Genomic DNA, 18,017 nt, shown 5'->3' with positions numbered 1-18,017 from the left:
GGATAAGAAGGAAAGAAGGAAGGAAGGGAGAAAGAGCTCGCTTTTTTGGAAATAACCATACATACATATACATTTTGGTTATTCTTTCTCCCTTCCTTCCTTTCTCCATATCAACATATTCATTTGTGTGTATGTTATATATATACAGTGGTGGAAATAAGTATTTGATCCCTTGCTGATTTTGTAAGTTTGCCCACTGACAAAGACATGAGCAGCCCATAATTGAAGGGTAGGTTATTGGTAACAGTGAGAGATAGCACATCACAAATTAAATCCGGAAAATCACATTGTGGAAAGTATATGAATTTATTTGCATTCTGCAGAGGGAAATAAGTATTTAATCCCTCTGGCAAACAAGACCTAATACTTGGTGGCAAAACCCTTGTTGGCAAGCACAGCGGTCAGACGTCTTCTGTAGTTGATGATGAGGTTTGCACATATGTCAGGAGGAATTTTGGTCCACTCCTCTTTGCAGATCATCTCTAAATCATTAAGAGTTCTGGGCTGTCGCTTGGCAACTCGCAGCTTCAGCTCCCTCCATAAGTTTTCAATGGGATTAAGGTCTGGTGACTGGCTAGGCCACTCCATGACCCTAATGTGCTTCTTCCTGAGCCACTCCTTTGTTGCCTTGGCTGTATGTTTTGGGTCATTGTCGTGCTGGAAGACCCAGCCACGACCCATTTTTAAGGCCCTGGCGGAGGGAAGGAGGTTGTCACTCAGAATTGTACGGTACATGGCCCCATCCATTCTCCCATTGATGCGGTGAAGTAGTCCTGTGCCCTTAGCAGAGAAACACCCCAAAACATAACATTTCCACCTCCATGCTTGACAGTGGGGACGGTGTTCTTTGGGTCATAGGCAGCATTTCTCTTCCTCCAAACACGGCGAGTTGAGTTCATGCCAAAGAGCTCAATTTTTGTCTCATCTGACCACAGCACCTTCTCCCAATCACTCTCGGCATCATCCAGGTGTTCACTGGCAAACTTCAGACGGGCCGTCACATGTGCCTTCCGGAGCAGGGGGACCTTGCGGGCACTGCAGGATTGCAATCCGTTATGTCGTAATGTGTTACCAATGGTTTTCGTGGTGACAGTGGTCCCAGCTGCCTTGAGATCATTGACAAGTTCCCCCCTTGTAGTTGTAGGCTGATTTCTAACCTTCCTCATGATCAAGGATACCCCACGAGGTGAGATTTTGCGTGGAGCCCCAGATCTTTGTCGATTGACAGTCATTTTGTACTTCTTCCATTTTCTTACTATGGCACCAACAGTTGTCTCCTTCTCGCCCAGCGTCTTACTGATGGTTTTATAGCCCATTCCAGCCTTGTGCAGGTGTATGATCTTGTCCCTGACATCCTTAGACAGCTCCTTGCTCTTGGCCATTTTGTAGAGGTTAGAGTCTGACTGATTCACTGAGTCTGTGGACAGGTGTCTTTCATACAGGTGACCATTGCCGACAGCTGTCTGTCATGCAGGTAACGAGTTGATTTGGAGCATCTACCTGGTCTGTAGGGGCCAGATCTCTTACTGGTTGGTGGGGGATCAAATACTTATTTCCCTCTGCAGAATGCAAATAAATTCATATACTTTCCACAATGTGATTTTCCGGATTTAATTTGTGATGTGCTATCTCTCACTGTTACCAATAACCTACCCTTCAATTATGGGCTGCTCATGTCTTTGTCAGTGGGCAAACTTACAAAATCAGCAAGGGATCAAATACTTATTTCCACCACTGTATATATATATGTTCTCACCTGGAACATTCTGAAGCTCACTCTGTGGGAGGGAAACACTGAAGTCTAGGCTGTCAGCAACACTCACTCTCACTCATGCACCACTCACTGTCACTCATAGACCCGCCCTCAACCACGCCCCTTCCGGACATAATTCGCAACCCCAACGTTCTAAATGAAGCCTCAAAACCCCCTCAAAACCGGAACTGTGAGGCGCCAGAGATATCCTGTTTCCCATGCCTGGAAACCGGAAGTCAGAACTGTGAAGCGTCGTGTGCCCCGCCCTCGCGTCACAACGTCCTGGCAAATGAGGGCGGAGATCTCCACGACTTCCCACCGCCCACGGGGTTCCGCCCATGCTGACACGCCCCCCCCCCCCCCACGAGCTTGCAGCCGCACAACACTCCACCCACCTCAAGGTCCCGAACGCGACCACCCCACCCACAAATCACAACAGCCAGTGCCGCCCACCCCTGTCCGTCCGCCCACCCACTCAAAAGACCTGCACAACTCTCTCTCCCCCTCCACCCACCCAGCGATTCCCCACTCTCTCCGCCCCTGCCACCACGCCCCCCCACAGCCCGTCACCGTTCCACTCCCCACATTGTCTCCGCACCCACTGCACCACCCTTCCACCCCCACCCAGGTCGTCCATACCGCCGCCCCCCCTCTCCGTCCGCCCACCCAAACAGAAAACGCTGGCAGCAAGCAGGGATTGGCTGAACACTCAGAAGCTGCTCCTCCTCTATCCTGACGTCAATGCCCCTGGGTGGACGAACTCGCAGATGCGCAGCGACGTCAGAGGAGAGGAGAGGAGACAACAGCCAATGGGTGCTGCCTGCACGCGGTGCCGTCTTGCTTCTACAAAACAGCTGATCGTCTTTGCACAGGTATGTTGAGTGGGTGCGCGAACGGACAGGGGGGAGCAGCGGTATCGATGACCTGGGTGGGGGTGGAAAGGGGGTACGAAAACCTTGCTAGCGCCCGTTTCATTTCTGCCAGAAACGGGCCTGTTTTACTAGTATATATATATATAGTGCACTCCATTTAAGTGCACGTCGGATAAGTGCATGCTCTATTTAACTGCATGCCGTACTTGGGTCCCGTTTTTGGGTTCCTCTGCAGGAAAGATGCCGCATAAGCGCACATGGAATATGGAAGCCGATTGGCGTGTGACAAAGGGGCAGTAAATTTGAAATCTCAGTTAACTGCCACAGGCAGAAGTGAAAGAATGTTGTTAGAGTGTACACTGGAGGAGTCGTCGTCGCGCAACTGTAAGACTTTAACACTGGCTGAACGAATAGAAGTTCTTAAAAAATTAGAAAACAAAGTCAAGCATCTATTGCTAAAGAATATGGTGTCAATCCCAGTCAAATTTCACGTATCTTGAAGCAGAAAGACCAGCTTCTGGAAGACTGACAAAACAAGATCTTGTTGGGCAGACTAGATGGACCATGCAGGTCTTTTTCTGCCGTCATCTACTTTGTTACTAGGAGCAGTGTGCTAGGGAACTTCAATTAGAGACTAATTATTTAAGGGTGCTTTTCCTAAAATGCATTAAGTGGTTAACGTGCGAATGAGCATGCACTGTTATTGCAGGAGCACAGAATTATTTTACTACATTGACACAACAGCATACGGTTTCATATGTTAACTGCAAACTCTGTGGGCAGCCGGAGCTGGGCAAGTTATGAGCAGAGAATAGGTGTGGACTTACCACATGCTGTCACTTGTGTAGTTAGAGCAGATGCACATACCACCTCCTCACATCTGTGCTAATTAAGAATAGTCTAAATGTGTAATGCACAGAATATGCTGGGCATATCCATGACAGTAAACGGGCTTTAATATTTGCGGTGAAAGCACACTCCCCCGGATTGTATGTATCACACAAGCGTATTCTATAACAATGCATGTAACTTAATTGACTTAACAAGCTAATTAGCGTTGATAACAGCACTTAACAAGCAACAATGAGCACTAACTGGCAATAATTAGAATTTACGCACACAGCTCGCCAAGTGTATTCTGTAACACAGAGTGCCTAAATTGTAATGAATGCAGCCAAAAAGGAGCGTGGTTATGGGCGGGGAAATGGGTGTTCCAAAATTTACATGCACTGTTATAGAATACTAGTAAAAAAGGCCCGTTTCTGTTTTAAAGGAAACGGGCGCTAGCAAGGTTTTCCTTGGAGTGTGTATGTTTGAGTGTGTGTGAGAGTGACTGTGTGAGAGAGAGTGACTGTGTGAGAGAGAGTGAATGTGTGAGTGTGTGTGTGACAGGGAGAGAGTGAGAGTGAGTGCGAGTGTGTGTGTAAGAATGAGAGTATGTGCCAGGGTCCCCCCTCCCTTCCACTTCCAGGGTCATCATCCCCCCCCCGGTGCGTCTTCCAGTTGCAGGGTCCCCCCCTGCCTCCCAGTTGCTGGGGGGCCCCCTCCCTCCCTCCCTTTTTTCCCAGTTGCAGGGTCCTCCCTCCATCCCTTTTTCCCAGTTGCAGGGTCCTCCCTCCTTCCCCCCTGCCCCCTCCCTTCCCATCCCTCCCCCCTCCCTCCCAGTTGCAGGGTCTGTCTCCCCCCTCCTTTTGTCCTTGATGTTTTAAGGCACTGTCTATCAGCAATGTAAAAATGACAATGTGCAGCAGGAGCTCCTAGGTTTGGTTGTTTTTGAGTGTATGGCAATGACAGCTGCGTAGGGGAGTGGAAACAGAGATTTACCAATGGGCTTCCTTGCTTACCGTAGACTTGCTGTGCTGTCTTCCACTCCTGTGTCTTAAATGTCCTGCAGCATCTCATAGCTTGCTTTGTTGTGAGTGAACAGGGATGACCGATGCGCTGTAGTGGGAAGCGCTGGTCTTTCCCTCCCCCCTCCACATTTCACAGTCGCCGTAGCCGGTCGGTTGCCGTCTCGCCGCCTTCCCTGCCGTCCTCTCCGACAGTCCGAATCCGGACTTGGAGAGGACAGGGAGGGCGGCGGCGGTTTTTCCACGGCGGTTAGTGTGCGCGGGTGCTTTGGAACACGGGCGAGTCCTAGGCAGGGGGAGGAGAATCATCCCCCTGGCTGCTACTCCTCCTCCTGGCTGTGTCGCTGTTTGCTGCTGACGTCAGTTCGATCTACTCCATGAAGCAGACCACATCCGGTGGAATCCACAGTTCCAGGCAGCCTCAGAACGTTGGAGGTGAGAATTATTATATAGGATGGCCCTCTGCGCCTAAATCTATGCGCCAGTATTTACGCCACATTTTCCTTGGTGTAAATGGATGCGCATAGTTCTAGGTGCTCAGAGATCACCTAAGCGTAGCGTATTTTATATATTGTGCCTAAATCTAGGTACCACTTATAGAATACGCTTAGGCGGAAATTTGTTCTGCACAGATTTTTCAGGTACCATATATAGAATCTGGTCCACTATGTGTAAAAACTTACCATACTTTAGAAAAAGAGCACTTTGGTTTTTAGGAAGACGTTAAGGCATTCTTGCTGCAGTTTGGTTAAAAGGGTAAGTTTCTGAGGCTTGAGAGAGGCAGGAGGCAGCACATGCTGTCCAGGAGAATAAGTGTGATTGAGATGGTAGGCCGAAAAGGAGTGAAGTCGGTTTATATTGCCCAGAAAGATACTGGTTTTCCCTTTTCTATATACTACACAGGGATGTTGGACTTTTATATCAAAGGGACTGTTACACGATGGCAAGCAGGGGATAAAAGCAGGGTTCCAAGAATTCCTTGGACTGCAGGTACCATCCAGTGAGTAGTGGGGTATATATGAAGCTAGAAACCAAGAGGTTGAAGGACTGGGGAATTATTTTCTTTGCTAAAATTTGTTATGACTCAAAGCAACTTACATCAAAGTACAAGAAATACTACAAAGACATAGAAGCCTATGGAATTGCTACCCTCACACCCAAACATTAAAGTCAGCAAGCTACATTACTTACAGAAGCTGTCTGTTGCTGTGTAGCTGCAGAAGCAAACCTGGCAACATGATTTATTATTGGAGAAAAATTGGTAGGTCCATATAACCTCACTTGAGGGAGGCAGGCTCGATATGCGTCTACAATACCTTGGATCCCTGGGAGAGGGAAACATGTAAAACAGAACTAAAATCAGCTATTCCTCTGTGAAGGCAGTCCCAGTTCATTTATCTTATTTCAGTCTCTATGTTGTACTAGAATTGTAGGCAAATCTCATTTCAGACCTTACTATGTGCATAATATGTGTGCAGTCTGATGGGATAAAGGTACTGAGTGGGTTATGCTTGGTACACCACTGTTGATTCATTTATATGCACTGCATAAGGCAGAACTCACTTACCATCATTCGTTAGAACAGAGTTATATATAGACTTTAGGGTTAATATTCAAACACTCGTTACACATTTTGGGCTGCGAACAAAGTGTAAGTATCAGAATACACGTGAAGGACTATTCTATAACAGGGTGCCCGGTAAAAGCCTATTCTACAAAGTAAAGTCTAGTAGTCTACAAAGAAAAGTAGGTACCTACTAACAGATCAGACATATGCGTAGTATTTGGGTGTGACCGTTTACACTACACAGTGAGCAGATTTTGGGAGGGCCTAAGAGGGAAATGGGTGGACACCAATTATCCTCTCCACCTCCGCCCTGGCCCCACACTCAACTTTTAAAAGGAACTATAAATACTTGAGGTGGTGGAGATCCCCAAGCCCCACCAACTGAAGATCTCCCGAAGGTGCCCAGAAAAACTCCTGTGCACAGCTCGGCAGTCAGCAGATTTTCCTGAGCTGCTGCCACTGGCACTCTGTGCATTCACAAAACTACTGGTGTTGGTGTCTCAGGAAGAAGCTGCCAAGTGCCGAGATGTTCATAGGAGTTTCTGGGTGCCTTTGGGGAGATCTTCAGCTGGCAGGGAATGGGGATCCCTTTCAGCTACTGCAGCAGTATGCAGCTGTTGGGCGGGCCTGTGCCCACCCAGGCCCACCTATGGCTATGCCACTGCATGGAGCTGGTGTACATGCTCATGCCTAAATACAACGGATAGGCACATAACTGATAGTATTAAGTAGACCTGGGAGGTTATTACAGTTTTGCTCTTTATTTAAAGACACCTGATCTACTCTGGTTTCAATTACAACCTCGCTATCGGGATGCTCTATCTTCCCTGTTTTGGTGATTATCTTTTAAAGATACCTTGTTCCGAACCATGCACTTTTGAGTGTTGGCCTTCTCTCAATTTCTAGTTTAAAAGTTGCTCTATCTTTTTCTTTTTTAAATGTTGATACCAGGAGCCTGGTTCCATTCTGGGTAAGGTGGAGTCCTTCCTTTCGGAACAGGCTCCCCCTACCCTAGGACGCTGCCCAGTTCCTAACAAATCTAAATCCCCTCATTCCTGCACCATCATCTCAACCACGCATTGAGACTTAAGAGCTCTGCCTGCCTCTTGGGTCCTGCGAGTGTTGCAACAATTTGGATTTCTGCCAGATACCTGTGACCTGGCTTGGCCACTGTTTGGAAAACAGGATACTGGGCTAGATAGACCATTGGCCTGACCCAGTAAGGCTATTCTTATGTTCTTATGCAAAAGTCTGGATAGCACCTCTCTCTCTGCTGGACTGCATCTTAGTATTAGAGACTTATTTAACTAACACATCTTAAGGTACTAGTGATATTAGACGAGTATAAAGAGCTTTAAGATTATATAGTATAATATATAATTTATTTAGTGTTTGCTTCTCAGAAACTAATTAAATGCAATTACAACTCTAATGAAAACTCTCCTCTTGTTATTCTAATTAGAATAAATGACTTTACTCAGATTAAATAGTGCATTAGGATATGATAGATTATAGAAAATGAGGTTGTGAGAACAGTTCTGGATATCTGAATTGGCGTCAGTGGGACCTCAGGATCTTAATGACTCTCTTGAAGGAATTCTGTCGCCTAAATTTTTGTATGAGGACAATCTGAATGGCTATACTGAATTTAATCTTAGAAGGAAGACGAGCAACCAGAAAGTTGGTATTTTGAATAATCTAGCTAGCTAGTATTCCTGCCTTAAAAACATAAAATATCATACACAGTTGCTTTTAATGCATGCACTTAGGTACAAAACTTACCAGCACAATGTGGGGTTGATGGGTTAAAATTTAATGGAAACTCATGTGATACCTGTATTAAAAAGTATTAAGGTAAGAGCAGTTCATATTTTTTATACATTCCAATTCAACATATTAATTAGTATGTATTTGTAACTAATTAAGTGGGGCAGTTGTAAAGGTAGTTATGACAATAATGCACGTTATTCACCCCTTAATGCAAGTTAAACGGCAATAAGGTATGCTGTATTACCACAACACATATTAATAATGAATACAAAGCATGCAAAACACCTCATTATTATGCAATTGAATAATACAGCTTGCAGGGAACACCAGAAGCTGCATTATTCCTGGAAAAAAATAACGCCAGCATCTTAAATGGACCGGACATTAAAAGCTTCATCTTTCCTTTCCTTCCCCCCCCCCCCCTAAATACAGCCCCATATCCCAATCCCCTCTCCCATCAAATATATCCCCTCATTATACCTCACTAAAGACCTCCTATAACAAATCCTGCCAATAAAAAGCCCCCCATTTCCCCCCAAAGACTCCCCCACCCTCTTCTTTAGCCCTCCTCCCCCCGCCTACCTATACAAGTCCCTGGTGTCTGGGGTTACAGGGCAGTAGTGCATGTATTTGTGGCCCCATCCCCTTAACACCCTCAAGTCACTCCTTCTGCTCTGTACATAGAACTGTATGTATATGTAGAACTATGGTGGCAATTCTATAATATAAGCACCAACATTTAACATCTAAGTGCTGTACTGTGGAGGTCTTGCAGTCCATCTGCATATTCCTCCCAGCATTCTCCAGGGCAACTCCCAGATCCAACCTTATCCACTCAGGGTCTCCGCTCCAGATGCCGTGCACCTAACAGCACATGAAACATTCTCCCTCTACAGGCTTTTATTTTTCTCTCTCCTATTTCTAATGCTCCACACTACACTTTCTCCTCTTGAAAATGACTTATCCCAATTTTGTTTCTCTATCTCAAACCACTGCATACCTCAAGACAACATTACCCTCCTTCTGCTTTAATCACCTCAACATCCTTTTATCTTTTACCTTCTTCTCAGCTCTCAAGCTTTAACACTTTAACATTTTCTTCCTTTCATTCAACCATCTCCATTTTATCCGAGTGAATCTCATCTTCGTCACTGTCGTCATGCTTCTCCTACTCTTCTCCATACTCTCTTGATTCTTCTCCTCCTCTCTACTGGAAATATCAATCTCAATCCTTCAAATCAAAGCTCACCCTACTCGTGCAGGTCACACCACAAGGTCTCCATTCATTTCTGTTCCTCTCCTTTCCCCTTCTTCTCTGTCTTTCTCATGTGCCCTGTGGAATATCCGCTCTGTCTCCAATATGCTTACCTAAATCTATGACCTCTTTATCTCTCATACTCTCCCATCTGTTTGCACAAACTGAGACTTGGCTTTGCAATGAAGACTCTGCTTCAGTTACTGCCCTGTGTCATGGAGATTACCTTTTCTCCGGTACACCTCGCCCAGTTCGACACAGAAGTGGTTTTTTTTTTTTGTTACATTTGTACCCCGCGCTTTCCCACTCATGGCAGGCTCAATGCGGCTCAATGCAGGCTCAATGCGGTTTTGGACTGCTATTCTCACCCTCTTGTAGATTTCAACCTCTTCTTTATCTTTTATTGTTTATTTATTTACTATACCGTTACTTCTTACACAGCAAATCAGTACATAAGTATTGCCATACTGGGAAAGACCAAAGGCCCATCAAGCCCAGCATCCTGTTCCAACAGTGGCCAATCCAGGTCACAAATACCTGGCAAGATCCCAAAAATGTACAAAACATTCTATACTGCTTTATCCCAGAAATAGTGGATTTTCCCCAAGTCCATTTAATAATGGTCTATGGACTTTTTCTTTGGGAAGCTGTCCAAATCTTTTTTAAACTCCGCTAAGCTAACCGCCTTTACCACATTCTCTGGCAATGAATTCGTTTAATTACACATTGAGTGAAGAAACATTTTCTCTGATTCATTTTAAATTTACTACATTGAAGCTTCATCGTATGCCCCATAGTCCTAGTAGTTTTGGAAAGCATAAACAGACGCTTCACATTTACCCATTCAACTCCACTCATTATTTTATAGACCTCTATCATATCTCCCCTCAGCCGTCTTTTCTCCAAGCTGAAGAGCCCTAGCCGCTTTAGCCTTTCCTCATAGGGAAGTCATCCCATCCCCTTTACCATTTTCGTCACCCTTCTCTGCACCTTTTCTAATTCCACTATATCTTTTTTGAGATGTGGCGACCAGAATTGAACACAATATAGGGAAGAAGCTGGAAACTACAGGCCGGTAAGCCTCACTTCGGCTATTGGAAAAGTAATGGAAGCGATGTTGAAGGAAAGGATAGTGAATTTCCTAGAAGCCAATAAGTTGCAAGATCCGAGACAACATGGTTTTACCAGAGGGAAATCGTGCCAAACGAATCTCATTGAATGGGTAACTGGAGAATTGAATCATCGACGTGCTATAGACGTAATCTACTTAAATTTTAGCAAAGCTTTTGACACGGTTCCCCACAGGAGGCTCTTAAATAAACTAGATGGGCTGAAGATAGGTCCCGAAGTGGTGAACTGGATTAGGAACTGGTTGACGGACCGACGACAGAGGGTGGTGGTAAATGGAGTTCGCTCGGAGGGAAAGGTGAGTAGTGGAGTGCCTCAGGGATCGGTGCTGGGGCCGATTCTGTTCAATATATTTGTGAGTGACATTGCCAAAGGGTTAGAAGGTAAAGTTTGCCTATTTGCGGATGATACTAAGATTTGCAACAGAGTGGACACCCGGGAGGGAGTGGAAAGCATGAAAAGGGATCTGAGGACGCTAGAAGAATGGTCTAAGGTTTGGCAATTAAAATTCAATGCGAAGAAATGCAAAGTGATGCATTTAGGGAGTAGAAACCCACGAGAGACTTATGTGTTAGGCGGTGAGAGTCTGATAGGTACTGAGGGGGAGAGGGATCTTGGGGTGATAGTATCCGAGGATCTGAAGGCGACGAAACAGTGTGACAAGGCGGTGGCCGTAGCGAGAAGGTTGCTAGGCTGTATAGAGAGAGGTGTGATCAGCAGAAGAAAGGAAGTGTTGATGCCCCTGTACAAGTCGTTGGTGAGGCCCCACCTGGAGTATTGTGTTCAGTTTTGGAGGCCGTACCTTGTGAAGGATGTTAAAAAAATGGAAGCGGTGCAAAGAAAAGCTACGAGAATGGTATGGGATTTGCGTTCCAAGACGTATGAGCAGAGACTTGCTGACCTGAACATGTATACCCTGGAGGAAAGGAGGAACAGGGGTGATATAATACAGACGTTCAAATACTTGAAAGGTATTAATCCGCAAAAAAAATCTTTTCCGGATATGAGTTTATCTTGTTGGGCAGACTGGATGGACCATGTAGGTCTTTTTCTGCCATCATCTACTATGTTACTATCTTCGAGGTGCTGTCGCACCATGGAGCAACACAAAGGCATTATAACATCCTCATTTTTGTTTTCCATTCCTTTCCTAATAATACCAAAATTCTATTTGCTTTCTTAGCTGCAGCACACTGAGCAGAAGGTTTCAACGTATCATCAATGACGACACCTAGATCCCTTTCTTGGTCTGTGACTCCTAACATGACGTAGATATAATTCGGGTTCCTCTTTCCCACATGCATCACTTTGCACTTGCTCACATTAAACGTCATCTGCAAAATCAGAATGGTTTACATCTTTAAAAAGTACAACCAGCATACAATAATATTCTAACATAAAAGAAATCCATTTTGTGATAGGACAGCTCTAACAAAAATTTCCATACCAAAGAGGACAAAACAATTAATTGTATCATTCATACACATCACATCGGGCAATACTATTTCCTTTGATAGTAAATATTCCCTGTTTACATAACCATATTTCCTTTCTGAGTGGCTGTTCCCACCTCAGTCTCAATGCCCTTCTTCCTTCGAAGTCCACTCTATCCATCTATTCACTTCTCTACCTCTCCAAATAGCAGTCATTTATCGACCCTCTGAAAAGTCCGGTAGTGGGAGGCGGGGCTGGTGGTTGGGAGGCGGGGATAGTGCTGGGCAGACTTATACGGTCTGTGCCAGAGCCGATGGTGGGAGGCGGGGATAGTGCTGGGCAGACTTGTACGGTCTGTGCCCTGAAAAAGACAGGTACAAATCAAGGTAAGGTATACACAAAAAAGTGGCCCATTTTTTGGGCAGACTGGATGGACTGTGCAGGTCTTTTTCTGCCGTCATCTACTATGTTACTATGTTCTTCCTTTTTCACTGACTTTGACTCCTGGCTTTCCTTCTTTCTCAAACCTTCATCTCCTTCCCTTATTCTTGGGGATTTTAACATTCATGCTAACGACCCTTCTGAGTGTTATACCTTTCAGTTTCTCACTTTAAACATCCTCACTCAATATTTAGCTGTGCTCCACTACCCCTACTCACCAGAATGGCCACTACCTTGATCTTGATGTCTTCTCCAACTGCTCACGCTCTAATTTCTCCACCTCAGTTCTTCCCCTCTCTGACCATCATCTGATAACTTTCACATTTAATCAACCTCCCCTCCACAACCCATCCAACCTCTACCATTTAGAAATCTTTAGCTATCAACCTTTGCACGTTCTCCACCATTTCATCCCTCTTCTCAACCACTATTATCCAAGTCTGTCAGTGAGGCAGTCTCTTCCTATAATGCTATTGTCTCCTCTGCTTTGGATCTCTCGCTCCTCCTAATCTCTGTTCTTTAAGGCATACCAAACCCCACCCTTGTCTGACCTCTAGAATCTGCAACCTATGCTCCTGTGCCTGATCTGCTGAATGCCTTTGGCTAAAATCCTGTGTCCACGCTGATTTCATACATTTCAAATTCTTGCTGACCTCCTTCACTTGCAAAACAAGACTACTACATCCATTTGACAAACTCTCTTGGCTCAAATCCTCGCTGTCTCTTTGCCACACTGAACTCTCTTCTCAAAATGTTTTCAACTCCAACCCCCTTCACTTCCTTCATCTCCAACCCCCTCTTCACTTTCTCCCCAGACTATAAGCTGAGTACTTCCATTGAGCTCTCAACCAAGCCACCTCCACCTCTCCTTCCCCCCCGTCCATTCTGTCAACCTTCTTTCATCCCCTACCACCTTTCTTCCTTTTCTGAAATCACCAAAGAGGAAACTGCACATTTTCTTTCCTCCTCCAAACTCACTATCTGTTCCTCTGATCCTATTCCCACCCATCTACTCAGCACTCTCTCTCCTACTGTCATCCCTTCTAACTGTCATATCCTCAATCTTTAATTTTCCATTACAACTGGTCCTGATGCCTTCAAACATGCGTAGTTATACCACTCCTCAAAAAAACTCTTCATTGGACCCTACCTGCCCATCCAACTATTGTCCCATCTCCCTTTCTTATCCAAGCAACTTGAATGTGCAGTTCACTGTCACTATCTTGACTTTCATCTCAAACTATTCTTAATCTACTTCAATCCGGCTTTTGCCCGCTACATTTAACTGAAACAGCTCTTGCTAAAGTGTCCAATGACCTCTTTAGATCTAAAGGCCTATATTCTATCCTCATCTTTATCAACCTATCTGCTGATTTTGACACTGTTGATCATCATCCACTCCTTGATATGCTGTCTTCACTTGGATTTCAGGGCTCTGTTCTTTCTTGGGTTTTCTTCTTTTCTCTCCCATCGCACGTTTAGTGTATGCTCTGGTAGATCCTTCTCCACTGCTATCTCACTATCAGTCGGTGTACCTCAGGGCTCTGTCTTGGGACCTCTTCTTTTCTCTATCTATACTTATTCTTTTGGTACTCTGATCTCCTCCCATAGTTTTCAGTATCATCTTTATGCTGATGACTCACAGATTTACCTCTCCACACAAGAAATTTCAGCAGGATTTCAGACCCAAGTCTCAGCCTGCTTGTCTGACATTGATGTCTGGATGTCTCACCACCATCTGAAACTAAACATGGCCAAGACTGAGCTTATCATCTTTCCTCCTAAACCCACCTCTCCTCTTCCCTATTTCTGTGGATAACACTTTCATCCTCCCTGTCTCGTCAGCTCGCAACTTTGGGATTATCTTTGACTCTTCTCTCTCTTTCTCTGCACATACCCAACAGTCTGCTAAAATCTTTCATTTCTTTCTTTAGAATATCACCAAAATGTGTTTTCTTTTCTGAGCACACTACCAAAACCCTTATCCACATTCTTATTACCTCACGCTTAGATTATTGCAACTTGTTATTCACAGGTCTCCCACTAAACCATTTCTCTCCTTTTCAATCCTTTCAAAATTCTGCTCCACAATTTATATTCCACCACTGTCGCTATGCTCACATTAGCTCTCTCCTAAAGTCACTTCATTGGCTCCCTATCTGTTTCCGGATACAGTTCAAACTCATCTTATTGACTTCAAGTGCATTCTCTCTGCAGCTCCTCAGAACCTCTCCACTCTTACCTCTCCCCAGGAACTCTGTCCATCGGGTAACTATCTGTACCATTCTCCTCCACTGCCAATTCCAGACTCCGGTCAGGCAGCCGGGCAGTATGAATCAAACAGCTTTCAAGGTTGATCGCAAGCTGTGTTATTCATGCTACGCAGGAATCACTAACCTGTGGTAATGTACACTACAGTTTAGTGATTCCCACAGTAAACTAATATAAAGTGCTCGAATAAACATATGATGGAGTATAAGCTCAACTTTCACCACATATTAACTACCTCCTAAATCTATTTACCTGCCACATGGGAGGCACTTGAGCACCAAATCCAAAGGCTGGAAACATTTTGTCCCTGAAAAAAAAAAATTACTTATTTATTAATTAGGATTTATTTACCACCTTTTTGAAGGAATTCACTCAAGGCGGTGTACAGTAAGAATAGATCAAACATGATAATTTTCTTTCCATTAATCATAGCTGATCAATCCATAGACTGGTGGGTTGTGTCCATCTACCAGCAGGTGGAGATAGAGAGCAATCCTTTTGCCTCCCTATATGTGGTCATGTGCTGCCGGAAACTCCTCAGTATGTCGATATCAAAGCTCCATCCACAGGACTCAGCACTTAGAGAATTACACCCACAAAGGGACACTCTGCCAAGCTCACCACCGCCGAAACGGGGGAGGGGAATTAACCCAGCTCATCCCCACAAAAGTGGGGCAGGGGAATCCGTCCAGCTCATCCCCGCGGAGCGGGGGAGGGACACCACAACCGCAGATGTGGGGGGATCTGGCTTATCCTGCAACCGCAATCGTGGGAGGAGCTGACTGACCCCAACACCGCCGAAGCGGGAGGGGTACAAAGCTGCCCTACAGCCGCACGAAGCGGGAGGGAGCGCCGGCAGAATTTAGGTCTCAATCCAGCCCCGTAAAACGGAGGGGAGAGGAATGCAGCAGCTCACTGTAACACAAACTCGTCTCAACTCTTGAAGAATCCAATTGAAAAAACTTGAACACGAAGTCCTCCTGAACAGGAACTGAAGACTAAACTTGAACCTGAAATGCAACCAGAATATAAACAGTACAGATATCTGGGAGGGGCTATGGATTGATCAGCTATGATTAATGGAAAGAAAATTATCAGGTATGATACATAATTTTACCTTCCATATCATCATGCTGATCAATCCATAGACTGGTGGGATGTACCGAAGCAGTACTCACCCAGGGCGGGACATTGAAATCCCTGACCGCAACACTGAAGATCCAAACCGGGCCTCCGCCCGAGCAGCCACAGTCAAGCGGTAATGCCTGGAGAAGGTATGGGCCGATGCCCAAGTTGCCGCCTTGCAAATCTCTTCCAAGGAGACGGACCCGGCCTCTGCCATCGAGGCCGCCTGAGCTCTAGTGGAGTGAGCCTTCAGCTGGATAGGCGGCACCTTCCCCGCGGCCACATAAGCCGCTGCAATGGCTTCCTTGACCCATCTTGCCACTGTAGGCTTAGCAGCCTGCAGACCCTTACGAGGACCTGCAAACAGGACAAACAGATGATCCGACTTCCGGAAATCATTGGTCACTTCCAAGTATCTGATGATGACTCGTCTCACATCTAGATATTTGAGAGCAGAGTACTCCTCTGGGTAGTCCTCCCTACGAAAGGATGGGAGACAGAGCTGCTGATTCACATGGAAGCGAGAAACAATCTTGGGCAGGAAGGAAGGCACTGTGCGAATAGACACTCCTGCCTCAGTGAACTGCAGAAAAGGCTCTCGACATGATAAGCGCCTGGAGCTCGGAAACTCTTCTGGCTGAAGTGATAGCCACCAAAAAGACTGCTTTCAACGTCAGGTCTTTCAGAGATGCCCTCGACAAGGGTTCAAAAGGCGGCTTCTGCAAGGCTCTTAGCACCAGATTGAGATTCCACGCAGGCACCACTGAGTGCAGAGGAGGGCGCAGGTGATTAACTCCCTTGAGAAAACGCACCACATCTGGCTGTGAAGCCAGGGAAGCACCCTTCAGGCGGCCCCTGAAGCAAGCCAGAGCCGCTACCTGGACTTTAAGGGAACTGAGCGACAGGCCTTTCTCCAGACCTTCTTGCAGGAACGCCAACACTGAAGAAATTGGAGCAATGAAGGGAGAAAGTGAGCCTGCCTCACACCACGATGCAAAGGTACGCCAAACCCTGGCGTAAGCAGTAGAAGTAGAGCGCTTCCTCGCTCTCAGCATAGTGGCGATGACCTTGTCTGAGAAGCCCTTCTTCCTCAGACGCTGCCGCTCAATAGCCAGGCCGTAAGACCAAAGGGGGAGGGATCCTCCATCACCACGGGACCCTGATGCAACAGGCCCTGCTGCACTGGCAGCCGCAGAGGGTCGTCCACTGAGAGCCTGATCAAGTCCGCATACCAGGGACGTCTGGGCCAGTCCGGACCCACCAGGATTATCCTGCCCGGATGCTTTGCCACCCGGTCTAGTACCCTGCCCAACATGGGCCAGGGCGGGAACACATAGAGAAGCTCCTGTGTCGGCCACTGTTGGAGAAGAGCATCTACTCCCAGAGATCGAGGGTCCCGTCCTCTGCTGAAAAAGCGCGGCACTTGGTAATTGGCCGATGACGCCATCAGATCTAGGCTCGGCTGGCCCCAGTGCTTCGTGATGTCCAAGAACGCCTGAGCCGATAACTGCCACTCTCCGGGATCCAAGGTATGGCGACTGAGAAAGTCCGCCTTGACATTCATGACTCCGGCAATGTGGGCCGCAGACAGCTGTTCCAGGTTCGCTTCCGCCCACTGGCATAGATTCATGGCCTCCTTGGCTAGAGGGGCGCTCTTGGTACCTCCCTGGCGATTGACATAGGCCACAGCCGTGGCACTGTCCGACAGGACCCGTACTGGCTTCAACGCTCTTACCGGGAGAAACTCCAAAAGCGCCAACCGAATGGCTCTGAGTTCCATGAGGTTGACAGACCACTTTGCCTCTGCAGGAGACCAGAGCCCCTGCGCTGTCCTTCCCAAGCAGTGGGCTCCCCAGCCCGTCAAAGAGGCGTCCGTCGTGACGACAATCCACTCCGGGGTCACAAGAGGCATTCCTGCAGACAACTTGTCTGTCCTCAGCCACCAGCTCAGCGCCTTGCGCACCGCTGGGTCCAAGGGAAGGCGCACAGCATAATCCTCCGACACTGGAGTCCAGCGCTGCAGCAGAGAGTGTTGTAGTGGTCTCATATGAGCCCTGGCCCAGGGCACTACTTCCATCGTGGCCGTCATAGAGCCCAACAGCTGCACATAGTCCCAAGCCCGAAGAGGAGAGGCTGCTAGGAACTGGTCCACCTGAGCCTGAAGCTTGACAATCCGATTGTCTGGCAGGAACACTCTGCCCACTTGGGTGTCGAATCGAATTCCCACATACTCCAGGGACTGAGTCGGGCGCAGCTGGCTTTTCTCCCAGTTGATGATCCACCCCAGGGAGCTCAAAAGAGCAATCACCTGGTCCACAGCTTTGCCGCACTCTGCACAAGAGGGGGCTCGGATCAACCAGTCGTCCAGATAAGGATGGACTTGTACTCCTTCTTTTCGTAGGAAGGCCGCGATGACCACCATTACTTTGGAGAAGGTCCGCGGAGCAGTAGCCAACCCGAACGGGAGGGCTCTGAACTGGAAGTGTCGGCCCAGGACTGCAAAACGCAGAAAGCGTTGATGAGGAGGCCAGATGGGAATATGCAAGTAAGC

General features: G+C 46.7%; 1 protein-coding gene across 4 annotated transcripts in view; it reads right to left on the bottom strand.

Moving 5' to 3' along the window:
* CPNE3 (copine 3) overlaps window positions 1-18,017 on the bottom strand; it is a 144,878-nt gene that overhangs the window by 20,189 nt on the left and 106,672 nt on the right. For all 4 annotated transcript variants that reach the window (XM_030216255.1, XM_030216273.1, XM_030216246.1 and 1 more), the window contains exons 12-14: window positions 14,594-14,648; window positions 7,825-7,876; window positions 5,667-5,800 (exon numbers count right to left, since the gene is read on the bottom strand). In XM_030216255.1, the coding sequence (XP_030072115.1) occupies window positions 5,667-5,800; window positions 7,825-7,876; window positions 14,594-14,648 (241 nt within the window). The remainder of the gene's footprint in view (window positions 1-5,666; window positions 5,801-7,824; window positions 7,877-14,593; window positions 14,649-18,017) is intronic.

Source organism: Microcaecilia unicolor, chromosome 1 (assembly GCF_901765095.1).
Source record: "Microcaecilia unicolor chromosome 1, aMicUni1.1, whole genome shotgun sequence".
In the NCBI taxonomy this organism is placed as follows: domain Eukaryota; kingdom Metazoa; phylum Chordata; class Amphibia; order Gymnophiona; family Siphonopidae; genus Microcaecilia; species Microcaecilia unicolor.
The sequence above is the reverse complement of the archived record's forward strand: the minus strand, read 5'-3'. Positions and strand labels throughout refer to the sequence as shown.